This window comes from Melopsittacus undulatus, chromosome Z (assembly GCF_012275295.1).
Source record: "Melopsittacus undulatus isolate bMelUnd1 chromosome Z, bMelUnd1.mat.Z, whole genome shotgun sequence".
Classification (NCBI taxonomy): Eukaryota; Metazoa; Chordata; class Aves; order Psittaciformes; family Psittaculidae; genus Melopsittacus; species Melopsittacus undulatus.
Genome location: NC_047557.1, coordinates 103,117,240 through 103,135,414, shown reverse-complemented (window position 1 = coordinate 103,135,414; position 18,175 = coordinate 103,117,240). Strand labels below are relative to the sequence as shown.

General features: G+C 44.0%; 1 protein-coding gene across 3 annotated transcripts; it reads right to left on the bottom strand.

Annotated features, from left to right (window-relative positions):
* Positions 1–5,315: 5,315 nt before the first annotated feature.
* On the bottom strand, positions 5,316–17,964 carry LOC101879576 (carbohydrate sulfotransferase 5). Of its 3 annotated transcripts, XR_004550619.1 has the most exons (4): positions 17,885–17,964; positions 17,303–17,414; positions 7,211–9,275; positions 5,316–7,180 (listed from the first exon to the last, which is right to left on the bottom strand). XR_004550619.1 is itself a non-coding variant. In XM_034073293.1 (3 exons), the coding sequence occupies exon 3, from the start codon at positions 9,245–9,247 to the stop codon at positions 8,066–8,068; it is 1,182 nt and encodes a 393-aa protein (XP_033929184.1). In that variant the 5' UTR covers positions 9,248–9,275; positions 17,303–17,414; positions 17,885–17,964; the 3' UTR covers positions 5,316–8,065. The 3 variants fall into 3 exon arrangements, 2 of the variants coding, with proteins under 2 accessions (XP_033929184.1, XP_033929185.1); XM_034073293.1 differs by having other exon boundaries at positions 5,316–9,275; XM_034073294.1 differs by lacking the exon at positions 17,303–17,414 and having other exon boundaries at positions 5,316–9,275; positions 17,885–17,921.
* Positions 17,965–18,175: the final 211 nt, after the last annotated feature.

Below are 18,175 nucleotides of genomic sequence, written 5' to 3'. Positions count from 1 at the left end.
TGTGGAGCTCTCGCTCCTCTTTGCCACTGCTTTCCAGGTTCTAGACGTTTGGATCATTTACTTCTGCCTTAGGCCCCTGCCAAAGACTCGTTCAGGTACATCCGCGTGAGAAGAGGTGTGACTGCAAACCAGGACAGCCAGGGAGCAGGAGTTCACTGCACAGGCCTTGTGGTGCTAGAGAAAAACAAACCTCAAACAGCTTCACCTGCCAGAGGAATTTGTTACTCAAGTACAAAGCAGACGTACATGGATAAAGCACCTGAGCAGGCAGGTCCCTCCTTGCAAAAACAGCTGTGACCTTGTACAACTGTTCAGAAACAGTGTCATTGGTGGCATTAACATAGTCATCTGTTCCTATCTGCAGTCTAAAATCCACTGACCTTGAGAACAATTTAAAATGTTTTTGTCTACAGTCTTTGGAACTGTATGAAGAGAGTGAGTCATCTTTTTATTGGGAACACTAGCACTGCTTTAAGGGTTCACATTCAAACACGTGAAACCAGTTTACACTGGTAGAGCCAACAAGATTAGACTTCCCTGCTGTTTTTCTATTTCTTCTTTGCTGTTTTTCACCCTGGTGTCATGCTGCACAGCTCTAGTGGGGTTTTACGCATACCTTTTCACTGATTTAACAATAAGTGTTATTGAATTACAGACCTTCTGTGGCTTGAGCTCTTTTGTCAATTATTATTCCACAAGGGAGATAACCAGGAAACTTCCTCTGTACTGAACTCTTCATTACGAACTGTGGTGATAAGACTAGAGGTCATGGGTTCAAACTGAAACAGGGGAAGTTTAGATTGGATATAAGGAAGAAATTCTTTACTGTGAGGGTGGTGAGGCACTGGAATGGGTTGCCCAGGGAAGTTGTGAATGCTTCATCCCTGGCAGTGTTCAAGGCCAGGTTGTACAGAGCCTTGGGTGCCATGGTTTAGTGTGAGGTGTCCCTGCCAGTGGCACCAAGACTGGAACTGGATGATCTTAAGGCCCTTTCCAACCCAAACCGTTCTATGATTCTCTGATTCCTGTTCTGAACAGAAAGCAGCTGATCTGTTTTCTGTGTTTAATGCATGGAGAGAAACATCAAAAACACGCAAAGCCATTACATCATCCAAACCACTAACATCTGTGATCCTAGGACACCTCTTCTGTGGGGCAGGGGTGAAAACCTGAGCCTTGCCCAGAGGCTGGCATACAGTGAGGAGCAAAGCCCCACAGTGCTGCCTGCAGGACACGGGGTAGTTCCCAGGCTCTGCACCACCTTCAGCTGAGCTGGAGGACCAGCTCACTGTGGCCAGTAACAGCCCTTCCCCCAGTCCCACTAAAGCCTGCCCTGGCAAAAGATGACAGAGCAGCATGTATAAACTTCCCCTTTTCTTCAGCCACTGATAAGAACAGGTGCAACATCAAAATTCCATAATGCAATGAGCTATCAGCTAACCCCTGTTAATCAGTGACTTGCAGAGTATGTTTTGAACAAAGGTAATCCTGTACAGAGGGGAGATTTCAGAGAAAACAAACTGACAATTCGAAATGCACAATTATAGCTACACTATAAAACTCACTTGGTCATGTAGTTCATTAACACCTTAATAGGTTGGCCTACAGGAAACCTCAAGGTAGTGGGATGTATGGAAATAGCAACAATATATTTAAATGCAAAAAGTTATTAGGAATAGCTTCTAAAGATATTTAAAAGATATGTTATTTTATCTTGATATATGTTAAGATATATTAATAATATAAAGATATTTGAAAAATAAAGAAAAATACCTTCTAAAGCAGCCACCTCAGGCATGTTAGAAAGAAGCTGGAAATTAATAAGTCACTCAACATGACATTCAGAAAACTTTCACACAGAAGGGCACATACCATAACACAGAAGGAATACAGAGTTTTGCAAACTTCTGATGTCAAATACAATTACTCAGTAAACACATGTTTAACACTGACAAATGTTCAAGTGTCTCTAACAATGTTAGTTCAGAATGTGAACACAAACCAAACTTAAAGGCTAAACATTTGCTCAACACATTTATTGATTCATTTTTTCATTCTCAGTCTTTTCACATCAATGCCTTTCATATGCCTTTGAAACCTTAAGCACTGTTGGATGTTGTGAAGATCCTCAAACATTATGACATGAGGATTGGGAAGATTTGTCAGGTAATCTAATATATGCTAACTCGTTTTAGTAATCTACTTTGTGTTTCTGAAAATTTACATTGTAAAGTACTAAAAACTTTCAATTGAAACCTGTACTTCTAATCATTTTCGTCTGAAGTACTTTCCTATTATTTGGCACCCCTTGTTATTGTTTAAAATTATCATTACTTTAAACGGGAATTAAATACAAAGAAAATACAATTATAAAAAATATTATTCTTACAGATACACAAGAATTTTAAACCATTTTGCACTTGATTGGTGTAACAAAGGCTGTGCTTTTTTTGATGTGCTACAGGTCTTAGAATTGCTAAATCCCTAATGAGCTCCCATTACTCCCAATATGATACATTTATGTTTTACCTACTAGATGTCAATTGTTACTACTAATTACTCATGCTAGGAGAAGGACACGGGGCAGAGCCCTGGGGCAGCTCAGGAACCATGCTGGAGGTGCAGGGCAGTGCCAATGAACTGCAGGGAAGGGGTGCCTGGGGTAGAGCAGGGGCTGAACCAGGGCTGCTCCAGGTGAGCCACAGAACACCTCTCCAGTGCATCCATTCCCCTTCCACGGCTCCAGATCAGCTTTCACCCAGCACTGCTCCGCCGTCCATGGCCTCCACCACTGATGTCACACTCCCAAGACATTTCCGTTGTAGGGACCCCTCGTCCCAGTTCACCTTCTCTGCAGCTGTGGTCAGTTCTGGTCCCAGCAGGCAGTGCTCGGCAGCACCTTCATTGTCCCAGATAGGCCCTTGCACAGTCCCCCGAAGCTGCACACCCCCTGCTCAGCTGTACTACATTGGATGTAGAGAGGCCATCATTCCCACTGGCTTCACCTGGGGCTTTCCATCCCCAGACTCCCAACCCACAGCACAGGAGAGGAACCATCAGCCCCAGCAGAGGCTACCAGAGCAGCAATGTGGGCCCTGGCTCCTGAGAGCAGCTTCCCAAAGGAAAAGGGAGAAGCCCTGGGGTGCAAAAAAAGGAGGAAAAAAATTGAGAGTTATGGATGGAATGGAAAGAAGAAAACCAGCAGGTGATGACAGGTCAAACTGTCCTGATGACCCTGCAAGGCACAGCCAGACAAAAGCAGAAGGCTCAGTGGCACACAACATCCCTATCTCCCAGCACCAGCCACACAGACCCCAACCCTCTGCCCCAGACACACTGGGGATGTCTCAGGGTGCTGCAGGCAAACTTAGGCACAGCCTGGGGACCTCCTGCAGCCCTTGGGGGCCTGTCTGCCCCTGGGATAATGGGAAATGCCACAACAGCCCCGAGTGTCCATATATCCCCAGCTGCCCTGTGAGCAGTGCTGGAGGTCTCTGGGACCTCCACATCTCAGTGACCCACAAATGGTCTGAAAGGCCTTAGGACCACTCCCTCAGACACAACAGGAGGCTTCCTTCCCTTGGAAACTGTCCTCAAGCACCTCTTACTGCATGTAAAGGGATGGCAGGCCCCAGAGCCATGAGTGTGAAGAATGAAACAGTTATTTATTAATGCACCAAACACCTGGCAGTGAGGCTGCCTCAGGGCTCCATGCTCCACTACCCTCACCCCTTCTGTTCTGATGCCTGAGTCATCACGGGAGCAGCTTTCATCAGTGTAGTGTGGAAGGGTCAGCTCCTGCCGCAGGCCATGGTCAGGTAAGTCCGTGAGCAGCTGTGAGCCTCCTTCCCTGCTCCTTCCTTCAGGGATAAGATTCAACTCTGGATTTGAGAGGAGGGCCTCTGACCTCATCCCTTGTCCCTTTGCCTTACCCCTCGACCAGCACAGCTCCCAGTCCACCTGCTCGCCACCACAGCAGTCAGGTTCAGCACGTTGTGCCTGCATTGTATTACACCAAGAACTGCATCAGAGCACAGAGCTACAGGAGGAGTGGTGGAAGGTTACTCCAGTAATCCTAATCCAAAGTGCAATCAAGGAGCTAGTGATCCACTTAACCTGAGAAGGTGCAGGCCTGAGCTGTGCTATGCTGCATGTATAACTTCACGTCCCAGCCTGTGTTGTGCATATCCCCTGCTAACAAAATAAACCTGGCTAACTGTAAAAAAGGAGTCTGTAGGCAGCTCCCACTTGGCACTGGTGACTAGAGACAGCACCTACATGTCTTGGTTGTAAAGTGAAGTAGCAGACTCCCACATGAACATCCTTTCCTCTGATGACAGAAATGAAAAATAGAATTATTTTCTTCTAAGAAAATCCTGTAAGAGCTCTAAAGACTGAGATACTGGTGGAACCTGTCTGCAGAGGAGATCAATTAATATGCTATGTCTTGGCTTAAGGTCACTCTAGTTCTGTGCAAATCAGAGTTCTCAGCATCTGAAGGACACAGAACTATCCATCCTAATCTCTTCTTCTTTCTGGGATTAGGTTCAATAAATGATAAATTTAACCATGCCAAGTGCAAGGTCCTACACCCAGTTCGAAGCAATCCCAGGCACAGCTACAGGTTGGGCAGAGAAGAGATTCAGAGCAGCCCAAGGAGAAGGACTTGGGGGTGTTGGTCAATGAGAAACTGAACATGAGCCGGCTGCAGTGTGTGCTTACAGCCCAGAAAGCAAACGTATCCTGGGCTGCATCAAAAGGAGCGTGACCAGCAGGGCGAAGGAGGTGATCCTGCCCCTCTGCTCTGCTCTCATGAGACCTCACCTGGAGCACTGTGTGCAGTTCTAGTGTCCTCAACATAAAATGGACATGGAACTGTTGGAACAAGTCCAGAGGAGGCCACGAGGATGATCAGGGGCTGGAGCACCTCCTGTATGAAGACAGGCTGAGAAAGTTGGGTTGTTCAGTTGTTCAGCCTGGAGAAGAGAAGGCTGCGTGGAGACCTCAGAGCAGCCTTCCAGTATCTGAAGGGGGCCTTTAAGGATGCTGGGGAGGGACTGTTCATTAGGGACTGTAGTGATAGGACAAGGGGTTATGTGTTCAAACTTTAAAAGAGGAACATCAGGTTAGATACAAGGAAGAAATTCTTTACTGTTAGTGTGGTGAGGCACTGGAATGGGTTTCCAGGGAAGTTATGAATTCTCCACCCCTGGCAGGTTGGACAGAGCCTTGGGTAACATGATTTAGTGCAAGGTGTCCCTGCCCATGGCAGCAGGATCGGAGCTGGATCATCTTAAGGTCCTTTCCAACCCTATTCTATAAGTCTATGATTCTATAAATAGCCCAAAGCTTATTATCTCAGGACTTAGGCCTGTCTATCTGACAATTAGCTATAAACCCTAAACTCTAGCTGAAAAACTGCCAATATCAGAACCCAAATGCTTGCTGGGGCTTTACAGCTTATGGTAGAATCATAGAGTGGTTTGGGTTCAAAGGACTTTATGATCATACACTTCCAAACCCCTTTCCATAGGCAAGGACACCTCACACTAGACCATGTTACCCAAGGCCCTGGTTGAGGTTAGATTTAAAAACCTGTGCTCTGAGCAGTAAATGATAAATCCTGACTGATAAATACCAAATCCCACAAAACTAACAAGAAAACCATAACACCTGAGTGAGAAAATCTCACCAAGAAATTCTAAACAAAAAACTACACAAGAAAACCTCCAAACCCTCAGTTTTATGCAAGATAAAACAGAACATGGGGGAGCAGGAAAACAGTGAAGAGAAACCAAGGAATTTCTGCCCACAGCTTAAAACACTTCGTGAGTGCAGCAGAACTGTGAGACACATCACAAACACTTTACAGTTGCTGTTTATAGGCCTGGTTTTAGCCACTGTTCAAATCTGACCATCTGCAAGAAGCAGTACATGGAACCGTGCTACGCTGCTCTTGCACCAGACCTGCCTGTCCACATGTGAGCAGCAGCTGAGTGCAGGACCCGCAATCGTGGGAGTTACTCGGGCTATCCAGAAGGTGGGGCAGAGTGTCTAGAGTGAAGGTAAAATACTACCATGGGGAAATGGGCAAACTACACATGATTTTATCCAATTAACCACATTGTGGACACTTCTAATCCACTGTGGACACTTCTAATGCCTAAACACTCAGGCACCCAGCTGTCTTCAGCCTTTGGCAGATGATCCTCCTCAGGGAAACTGCAGCACAGACAGTGTTAGAAGTGTTTGCTTGTCTTACTTGGCATGAAGAACACCTACCACAGAAAGGGAGCACAAGCAGGCCTCTCACCTGCACATGTTCATCAGCACAGGCAAGAGAATGAAAGCAAAGGCCTCGCAGACTTCCAGGCCACCATGAGCTGCCACCACAGCACCATGCCAGGGCCTGGCTCTTCAGGTGCTCACACACATCCCAGCCCAGGCTGTCTCCTCCCCAGCTCAACAGCCCCAGTGCTCTTGGGCTCTTGTAATTCAAGAGCTGCTTCATCCCTTCATCATTTCGGCAGCCCTTCAGTGCATTCTCTCCACTCTGTTCACACCTCTCTTGCACAGGGGAGCCCAAGAGACTCTTGTTCTACATACAACAGCGGGGTACCCTTACCACCACAAAATGCCATATTCCCTGACATAGGAAGGAAGCCCCAGGTAACCTGGTAAATAAATGGCCCCCGAAGAACTGAAGAATGCACGAGAAATACCAGCACAACCTCATAGTCCCTGGAAAAGCCAGCAAGACAAAAAAACGGCTCCACAAGCCCCATGGTAGCTCTGAGAACACTTAGGAAAAATCCCCATAAGCAACAGGAATGCCTCCAAGAAGACACAGCACTGATGGGCCTACCTCACAGCCCTAAGAGCATCTACCTCCTACAGCAGATTACAATGGTGGCACTGAAGATTTTATGTATACAAGCTACAGCACAGCATTTATCAAGTATCCCTAAGAGGATTATCTGGTATCAATCACACATGTACTATCCATCCTGAGATATGCTGGATTCAGAAAAGTTAAAACAAAACCACACAAAGACCCCTTACACAAGCATCTGTCTCTCTACAACAACTGTTTGAACTGATAGCTTCCATACAGCTGTATAATCAATACAAATATCCCCAGGGCACCTCAAAATTCTCAGTTATCTTCATTAACAACAACCTGTTGTTGGAAACAACAGGTTTTAACAACCTGTTGTTGTTAATGATATGAATCATGCTGCATGATATGAATCATGCTGCATGATCAAGTGTGTGCCTACTCCATGTCACAGCATTAGAATACATGACTGCGGCAGCATTAAAAAGCTATTTCCACAGTGATTCCACTCGAAGTTTCTCCATCTTTTTTGCTTTCTGCATTCCATGCCAACATCACCATCAACTATCTCAGTGCAAACTTTGCTTTTCCATGGAAAAGAAATCTATCAATAAATGAAGCTCTTGTGTAAGCCTTTTACAACAGAACTGCTGCAGTTGTCCTAGCTCTTGGAGAACTTTAATAAAAGTTCTCCATAATTCAAATATTAAAATTATGTTAAAATGTAAAACGTCAAGAGAAGACTGAAAAGTTCTGCACAACAACTTTAAAGCAAAGGAAAAGAGTCAAATGGTTCTAAAAGAAACAAGAGGAATTTAGTTCCTACTTTGTTCCATTTATACACATTAGGAACTGAAATTCTTAAGTATTTAAAGCATGAAAACAGAAAACTATTATCAATTAACAAAGTCATCTTTGATAATTCATCTTTTAATAGAATGAACTTAAATTATATTTTAAAAACAATGCTGAGAGCAGCACAGCTCAGCTGTAAATGTGCAACCTGACAAATATCCGCAGTATTTCTTATGCCTTTTTTTGGTTTTGGGTTTTTTTTCAGTGTAAGGAACTCAGGGTAAAAACCTCATTCCATTATGGAAAAACAGCAGATAGGAAGATAGTTAAACTCATCAACCAAGGATTTTCAAATAACCTCTATGCTGCATAGTAGACAAATATGCAACCATCTACACACCACACCCCAACCCCAATCTCAGAAACCATGTCTCAGTGCTGTGGATTAAATGATGACCAACTGAACTGATTCTGTCTTCTTGGCAGCACTAAATCCAGTGACAGATCTTTCTGCTCTTTTTCTGAATCCACCAGCTGATAGCCAAGCATGTTTATAGCACCTCTGCAAACTTCCTGTATTTTCTTAATTTTCTGGAAGGAAAGAGCATTTCTCCAGGCCTGTGAAACACTAACTGCATCTCGAGATGTGATTTTGAAGGCTTCTTTTTTCTTTCCTGGTCCCTCTCCATGTGTGATATTATAGATCCAGCTTTTGAGCATGGGGGTCAAACTAAGATCAGCAAATTTATACATTTCTGAGATTTCTGATAACGGATCCTTCACCAGGTCTTCAAAACGGATCATTAAATAGCGATCTTTAAGGAAATGGGGTGGTTTTAGAGTAGCCGTTTCATAAATCTGAACATGACTTCTACAGATCTCTTGCATTACTTTGTATTTGCTGTCTTCCACTTTGGTGCCATTGGTGCTCAAAACAATCCCATTGTCACGGGCTAATGCTTTGACGGATTGTTCCCGTGACTTGACGACTGCCCTGGGGTCACGGACCAAGTGAATGATTTTGAGATTCAGGGATGGATCAGTGAGAAGGGGGTAGAGGACCTTCAAGTCAAAGAATCGAACCTCCTTGATGACAACATGACTGTAGGTTTTACAGGCTTCCTCCACCTTGCTGAATGGGTACCGTCCACAAAGAGTCTTGCATGCCATTTCACTGGTTATGTCAGTACGCTGAAAGGAGTCACAGGCAGGAGCTGAACACAGAGCCCGACTCACTGCCCACTGGAAAAGATCAGATAAGTTTCTCTTCCAAGGCATGTAAGCATCAAACACAGACATGTCACACAGAAAGACCGACCTGACAAGGTCCCGCACTGCCATGTGCAAGACCTTGGCACTGTTCTGGTACATTGTAACCCACACATGCCATGCAGGCTCCATCAGGTAGAAGACACTGGGGTGCTGGCTGAAAAGTTGACCAACAAAAGAAGATCCTGACCGCCAAGAAGAGAGAATGAGGATATGGACTTGAGATGGTTTCTCCTCAGGCTGAGTCATGAAGCTACTATACCGGGCATACATGAAGAGTAAGAATCCAGTCTGAATTGCAACAAAAATTATAACAATTGTGCTAGGAATTCGAATCCTTGCCATTCTCACCAAGGAAAAGCAATTACAAGAGCTGAAAAAGAAAAGGAAAATGCATGTGAACCATTGCCCCTATGGCACATAATAATGTCACAATTTACACAATACAAGCTCTTGCATTAGCAAAACCTTCTTTCAAATATGCACTTATGTATTTATCAGTCTTTGCTTCCTCAACCAATGGCACTGGGAGATAGGTATCAGAAGCTGCAAGAAAGTAATGTGTGACAGCAAAATCACAGCAGAAATTCCTTTGGAGCATGTGCTTGATGCTGAAGGAAACCTTGAGTTGATGCAGCTCAGCTACTGGAGAAGTAAAAATTTACAGAATACACAAAGCCCTCAACTTAAATTCTGGTAAACACTGCTGAGGGGAAAAAAATCTTTCTGAATCATTCCACTGTATTTCCATTTCTGTCTGCAAGAGCTTCTATCCCTTCATAGCAGTAGACAGGAAAGCAGCAACTGTGACTACTAAAATAAAGAAAAAGCAGCTGGCATGCCTTTGGACTGGAATGCAGATACCCCATGACTGAATACTCTGAGTTTGCATTTAAGAAATTATCCATTTGTGAGTTACAATTAATCTGCATGTAACTCCTGGAAAATTTTAGGCATGTTGCCCACAAGTGGACTTCTGTTTTAGTCAAAGTTCAAGCCATATGCACTCCTCATGATCTTGTACTGGAGGTTTTTGGCACCTACCCCTTTGTGCTCTCACTTTTGCACATTCCACTTGTAAGCAGTCAGTGTATGTTAGCAGGCACAGTATTAGGAAGATAAGAATCCTCATGCATGCACATCTTCTCAAGAGTTTTACATATAAGCATTTGCTATCTAGCTGCATTTAGACAAGTTTTTTATTGGTACATTGAAGATGTCAACATGTATCAACATGCTCTGAATTCTTGACAGTAAACAATGCAGACTAGTGAATATAGATACACACTGATTTGACATAATACATACATTAAGTTCTTAGTGATAGCTCAAGGAAACATGAAAAAAACTATTAATTAGTACCAAAAGTTGAAATAAATAGTCAATTGAAAGAGACAGTAGAAATGGGCAGATCTGTCTCCTTCCACTGGGTAAATGCTTCTTCACTATATAAAGAAATGCATTCTACCTTAAATTAACACGATTTTGCTACTAAACTTTTATTTAAAAGCCAAGAAAAACAGCAGAAATATGAGCTGAGTAGGCAAAAGGAGTCAATAAAAACATCCACCTTTGGTATCATGCAGTATCTCGTAAGGAGGGTATGGCAAATGAGCAAGGTATTAGTTTGCTTGCAGACACTTTTCTCCCAAGACACAGTCATTCCGGTTTGAAAAAGCCTTTAAGATCAAGTCCAGCTGTTAACCCAGGACTAGACCATGTCCCTACACACCATGTCTACACCATGTCTTTTAACCACACCCAGGGATGGTGACTCAACCACGTCCTTGGGCAGCCTGTTCCAATGCTTGATAACCTTTTGGTGAAGAAATTGTTCCTAATATTCAGTCTAAACCTTCCCTGGCACAACTTGAGGGTATTTCCTCTCGTCCTATTACTTGTTATTTGAGAGCAGAGACTGACTCCACCTTGCTGCAATCTCCTTTCAGGTAGTTGCAGAGAGTGATAATGTAATCCCCTCAGCCTCCTTTTCTCCAGGCTAAACAAGCCCAGTTTCCTCAGCAGCTCCTCATGGCACTTGTTCTCGAGACCCTTCAGCAGCTTCACTGGTCTTCTCTGGATTCAAAGATCTGCATATTCCTCACATCCACTCCAGTTTATAGCCACTCAACTAAAAATGCCTCTTTACTGTTTTATGCTCCTGGCTTCACAATACAAACTGTTTCTGTAGCTTAGCAACAGCATTTAGTAATTTCTAAAACTATGTTTATCACTGAGGATTTAGTGGTGGTGTTGCCTGCTGAGGCAAGGCCCTTTTCTCTATATTCGCATCAACCTACATCCAGCCCAGAACAGCATCCAGATGACTGTGGATGGAGCATCTCCAAGCTTGGAGTCTCCACAACTTCCCTGGGCAGCCACTGTCAGTGCTCCCTCACCTGCACAGTGAGAAGTGTTTCCTGATGTTCAGAGGGAACTTTCTCTGCTTCTGTTTGTGCCCATCACCTCTTGTCCTGTCACTGGGCATCACTGTAAGCAGCCTGGCCCCATTTTCTTTACATTCTCCATATTTACACTATTTACACTTCTCCCTATTTATAAACATTGGCAAGATCTCCCAGCATCAGACACTCCTCCCAGTTTCCCACCCTCAGCAAACTTGCTGAATGTACACTCTTCCCCATCATCCATATTGTTAGTGAAGACAGGTCTGGATTCTGCACTTGACCTCTGGGATACACTGCTAGTTACTGGCCCTCAACTAGATTTCGTTCCACTGACCGCCAGCCTGTGGGCCTGGCCTTCAGCCAGGCTGCAATCCACCCCACTGTCCGCTCATCCTGCTGCCCTGCGCCAGCTCTTTTGCACAGTAACCTGATTGTTCTCACTTCAGCAGGCTTGGTTTTTAAATAGCAAAATGGGACAAAACGTAACAGAGTGCTCATAAATAACCTTATTTTTTTTCAGGGCTAGGCTCATAAGCAAATTTAAAGCCCAAAAAAAACAGACCTTTTACAAGACCCAGATGTCACTATACTCACTGAAATGCCCACTAATATATCCAGACAGACAAGTATGGAAAGAGTAGCCCAGTCTCTCTGCTCTGGTATTAATGCTTGTGATGCAAACAAATATGCTGCCAATTTTTGGCAAAGGAATGAGGGGGCAAAGTGTCTGTGGACCAAACACACTCTGAGTTGGCTTTTGTATTTTGCTGCACAACCCATAAGATGGCTGTAGTCTGTACATCTGTAGGCTGTAGGGAACTGAAGAATGATAGGTGTAGTCTGATACCCTGGCACTGCACTAAACCATGAAATGTTAACTATGGAACCACTGGCGCCTTGGCTTAATGCCAAGACCTCCTGACTCAGATCACTACGACTGTTTTTAGAGCATCATATTCTGCATGCTGATTTGCCCATGATAATCCTTCAAGACAATATAGCAGAATACAGTGAAGTACAAAGATTAATCACAGTGACAGTCAATTACTTCTGGAAAAGCAATACTGAAGTTCATCAGCCTGGAAGAGATGCTTCCTGAACAGGTCACAGCTGGCCTGGACAGAGTATCTGCAGAAACACTTCCTCATGACTGCTCAAAACAGGAAAATTGGGAGAAATCAATTACATGATCACTTACAAAAAAAGCTTTTTGTACACTGCATTATAAAAATGTGAAACTCTACCTCAAAATGCTGTGGCAGCAAGACTATACAGGAGTTCAACAAATTATCAACTGAAAGTAATTAATGGAAGAGAATCTCCCCAAGGCTGTGAAAGCAAATATGAGGTTCCAGCTGGTGGCTTAGCAACTCCCATGACTGTAGGCGGTTGGAGGTGTCTGCCTGCATCTGGGAGATCTACTCGGAGAAAACATTTCCACATTTTGCCTAGTAATCCAATACCTGCTACTGTTGGGCACAAGAACAGGTAGATAAACATCCAATTTAATTCCATATGGCTGAATTAATCCAATTTAATACTTCATAGGTAAAATCTGCCTTGTTCAAATACTGAATTTTTGCATATTATGCCACCAGAAGCATCTATGAGTTTCTCAACCAAGTGCGACTATCAGCAATCCAGCAGTCTGCACTGACACTTCAAGGTGAGGAGAGAACTCAAGTTAACATGGAAGAGCAGCTGCTTTTGCTATTTCAAGTTTTCCTTAAATAGTTCCTACACCTGAAAGACAGGCAGCCAGAACTACCTCAAGTCTCTGCAAAAGTCAGGTATTTTCTGCACTGACTGCATCCTGCAGCTCCTCAGTCTGGCCCATTACATACCTTTTAAAGACACAATAATACTTTCTAATGAATTAATGTGTTTCTGCTCTAACTACACAGACTTGCTGCTCCACTCTAATAAAGACCACAGCAGAAATAAAACACTGACTGCTCTTTATGCCTTATTAGCAAGGGAAGAGGGAGTAAGGAATAAAAACATGTAGATGTCAAACACAAAGCTGGGGTTTTAAACTCAAATCTGTGTTGACTGCCTCTCTGACCTCTCCTCATCTGATTCCCACCCAAGTACTGTTGCAGACAGTACTGTGTCAACAAAAACACAGCTAGCATGAGTACTAGTCCATAATTTGTGTCTGAACTAGTCTGCCCACTGTAAGCAGTACAAATAATATGCAAAATGACTGCAGCCAAACTATTTCCCTACTCTTTAGTATGATATAAACTACAAGAAACATTGTGATATCAAAGTAAAGCACTAAGTAGATTCTCGTTTTCAGCATTTAAGATTCATCTTCTACCCCTTCAGGTAAGTTGCGATGTTTCTACGGAATCTGCATGCATGTAGTCACCACATAGAAATGAGTAATTACACAACAAAATGCAGCATCTGTAAGAGTATTCTCTGGGGCAGTTTCCGGTGCATGAGGCCAAACACACATCCAGTTCACTGTTTTTTCTCTGTAAACAGTACCTTTAATTTCTGCATTTCTCACACTGGGCACTATAATTCTATTTGCAAGTAAATATCCTTTTACCATCTGCAGTTGCGTCCTCCAGACAAGGTGCTTTCAGCCCGCATTAAACTCTCACTCCTTTAATGTGCAGCTTTCTAACCCACCAAGCTCCTTAAGGATTTTTGACAAATGTTGGCAGCAGAAAGCAGATCTTGAACACCCTGAAAAATCGTCTTCTCATGAAACTGCTGAATATGTATATTTATTATACGTATTATATATAATATATATATTATATTATATATGTATATATATTTAAATCTACTGAACAGGTTACATTATATCATCGCCTTGCCAGTGCTGAGTTAACTTGGACTTGATGACTTGGTGGTCTTTTCCAACCTGAACGATTCCATAATTCTAATTGTCAGTGAACGCACCCTACAATACAGGCTGCTTCTGATCCTCCATTTACTCCACCGCAGGGCTCGCCAGAGGGTGCTGCAAGGCAAGCTCTTTCCACACAGAAAGGCAACATGACAAAACTTGACCAGTTACTAGTCTGGGCCTTGCTTTGCATTGCCTCTTCTCCTTCTCTGCCAGTGTGCTCCTCCTCCTCTGACAGCTGAGTGGCAAGACATGGGGACCCCAGGAGAGCTAGAAAGGGGCTTGTTCCCGTCCCTCTTCTTCCTTCTCTGCTTCCCAGCAGAGCTTCCTTGTGCTGCCCCTGCCTTACTCAAGCAGGCCTGCTGACTGAAAGGGAGAAGCACCAGGACAGCCAGACATCCAGCTTGAGTATATATTCAGCTCTCAACTGCCACCTCAGAGACAGAACCCTCCAGCAGGCACCTACCTCCTTGTTGACTCATGAAATCAGACTGACTAGAAGTGTCAAGGAGGCTACCAGAGGCAGAAAAACAGACTGCGAGGAATGCCAACTTGCAGCATAGAGCACTCTTAACACCTTCCACATCTCTCACCTGAGAAACCTTAAGTATTGCAATATTTGGTAGTACCACAATACATGCCTCTGTACTTAATGAATACTGCTAAGCAAAAACGATTTTAGTAACAGCCACAGTGGTATTCCTCTTCTTTGAGAGTAGTATTACTTTTGTGTGTGTGCATGATACTATTTCTGCAGGGAGAGCTCTGGAAAACAGCAAAATAACCAAAACTCTCACTCTAACAAAATCTTCAGGCAGAATCATCTCTTCACAAGCCTATAAAAATGTTCAAAATGTGATCTGAAAATCTGTATATATGGTTTAGCTGAGAGTCCTGAGTCAAGCCAGTCTTGAATGGCTACTAATGGAAGCAAGATCCTGGACTAGATGAATCCTGGCTCTGTCCCAGAATAACTGTTCTTACATATTGTGCAAAGGAAATTAATTATACAAACTAGCCAACAGAGCAATGATTTTCTTAATCACTTAAACTGGTTCTGACAGAATCCTGAGCTGCAGGGCCACTAGTATCTACTAGTGCTTGCTGAGACTACAATCCATTACAGAAAGCTATCCAGGTTTACTAGGGAGGCTAAACACACAGTGAGTGGCAGTATTGATCCCAGAAAGCTTGTTTTCTAAACAAAGCACTTTTCAGACCCAGAATGGTAGAAACAAATGGAGGAGGAAATAACTACATTGTGCCGTGGATAATTGTTTAGCTCTTGCTTTCATTATTACTCTTTTATCATGTAAGATAATGTTGGAATTCAGTAATCAAACCTTTGCAGGTCTAAACTGAAAGGAGCACAAGTTCCTCAGTGAACTTCATTTCAGTACAGAATTCAACCTGAAGAGACCTAGTAAATTAACTTTATAGCTAAAAAAAAAGACCCTCCTGTTACAGTGCTCATTTTTTTTCTGGGATAGTAAAACTATAGAAAGACAGCAAGAGAGTGCTCCACATTAGACCTGTAGAGAAACATGGGCTTGCTTTGAGCCTGGGACACATGGCTGAGATGAAAGACTCCCTTGGAACAAACGGGTCTAGTTCTGTTTCTGGAAGGCTGAAAAATATGGCTGGAAGAAAGCAGAACAACTGAGAGAAGAAATACAAGTATCTTGTCCCCTAAAGTGACTTCTGAGCGACTGAATCTTAGCCGTCTTTGTCAAAGTCTTCAGCCATTTTGTGTCTGAGTTTCCAGCAAATGATCATTTAAAACAGTTTATGCAACACTTTAAAGCCAAACTCTTTAGGCACAAAATACTTCAATTCCCACAAAATGCAAAAATGCACATATTCATTTCCCAGACTGATCTCTTCCACTGAAAAATTATAACTTAATGATATACTGTGTTCAACCTCTTGCTCACCAAAAATGATTTTGTCCTGTATGCTTGTCGTATACTAAATGCTGACTTTCAGAGCAACCATATGAGCTGGATGTAAGTATCATTTATGTACTTGTAATTCAGCAAAATACCTCAGCACTGACTGTGAAAAAATTGTAACAGTAAATGGCATCATGCATTTTATAGAATTAATAGGGAAATGTTTGTGCATGGTGTGGGAAACAGATCAGAGACCACATAAAGGTCTGCTATACCTCATGGAGACATTTACTCACTACGTACTTCATCTCTAAGACACCACACCAATGCAACCACCACCAGACTGGCTGCTACAAGCTAACATTACAAACGTAGCTTCCTGCTGAAAAAACTGAACCACAGGAACGTGACAAAACTGGTCCAAGAAAAACACACAACAGCATTTCTAATAGTTCTTGATATAAATCACCCAGCTGACAAAATGTCAGTTTTCACTGCTCCTGCACAGCTAGAAATGACACATCTGCACAGAGCAAAAGCCAACAATATTCAGATTGGCCTTTGAATGAGGAAAGAAGAGCTCAGTGGGTGCCTTCTATAACCACTGGTACTTCAAAAAGAGTTAAAAGTCTTTCTAACAGCTGATCATTGCTAAATAGTTGAAGAAAATATTAATAAGCCTACTTATTTTTTTAATACAACACTGAAATGGCAACAGAAAGTACAATAAATGTACTGTAATCAGTCATTTTGAATTCTAACATTGTATTAGTATTTCAGCTGACAGTGTTAGCTCAGTTTTTAAAACATTCCTCCTTTTACAATCTAGTGGAAAATGAGATTGGAAGAATTGCTTCCAGGTTATCATCAGGCCTAAAGACTTGATAACACAATGAAACATATATCTATATGGAAATCCAGTGCCTTTTTTCTGGTCACCTATGAAACCTATGGTATGTTTCATTGTGTTATCAAGTCTTTAGATAGATATCTAGAGATATATGTATGTGTGCTTATATATATATCTATATCTATACTATATATGTATATATGTAATTTGAGGCTAGGACGCGTTGTCCAGCCTGAACAAGCGGCCATGTCAAGGCACAGCCCTCCCTACAACACCTATTTCTCCATGCAATGCATCTGAAGATTACAGTTTTCACCTATAGCAATTCCCTGTGCTCAAGAAACGAGGTCTGCTCAGCTGCAGCTTTTAGGAACTACTACTTACGGTTTTAATGACGGCCAAAGGGGGTGACAGTGACAATGCTGTTCACGTTGGACCCCACACTCTCCGAGGGCGAACGGGCTGAGGTGCACCCTGTGCCCCAGCACAGCAACTGCTGCAACAACGAAATAACGACAAATTCTCTGTCCACTGCAAACAGGGGGGACACAGCAGGAAAATGGGAAAGGATTCCCTCAAACGATGGGGAATGTTCTCTAAAGCACCTCATTCCCCCCTCTAACTCAAGCAACAAAACCCAAAACCAATCCAAGCAGCCATGGAGGGGAAGGGAGGGATGGGAGAAAATAAAAAATAAGGCAGATTTGCAACATTTCGAACATCTTTACCTCAGACAAGCGCTGACTGCGCCTCACGCAACGGCCGCCCGGGCGGTGCGGGACCTCCGCACCGGTACCACGGGTACCTCACCCGCTGAGCCCACGGCTGACAAATGTCCCCTGACCGCAGTGCAACCGGTGACAAACATCAACATCAGACACCCAAAGCAACCTGTCCGTCACCTCCCGGCCCGCCGAGCGGGACCCCGACCTGCCCCCCCCCCCCCCGCTCCCGGCCTACCCCTACCTTCCCTCGGCGGACCCGAGCTGGCTGCGGACACAATGAGCCGCTTTCAGACGTGGCCGAGGAGCCAGGGCAGCGGGAGGAGCCCGGCGAGGACCCGACCCGCCCCGCACCGGAGCATCCCCGGCAGCCCCGGCCCGCCCCGCCCCGCAGCACCGCCCGCTCCAAGGGGACCGGCGGGGCTCGGAGCCTGGGGACAGCGGCCTCACCGGAGCCGCTCCGCTGCAGCCCCTCAGGCCTGCGGCACCTCCTGCCCCTCCGCCCGCTGCAGCCCCACCGGCCTGCGGCACCTCC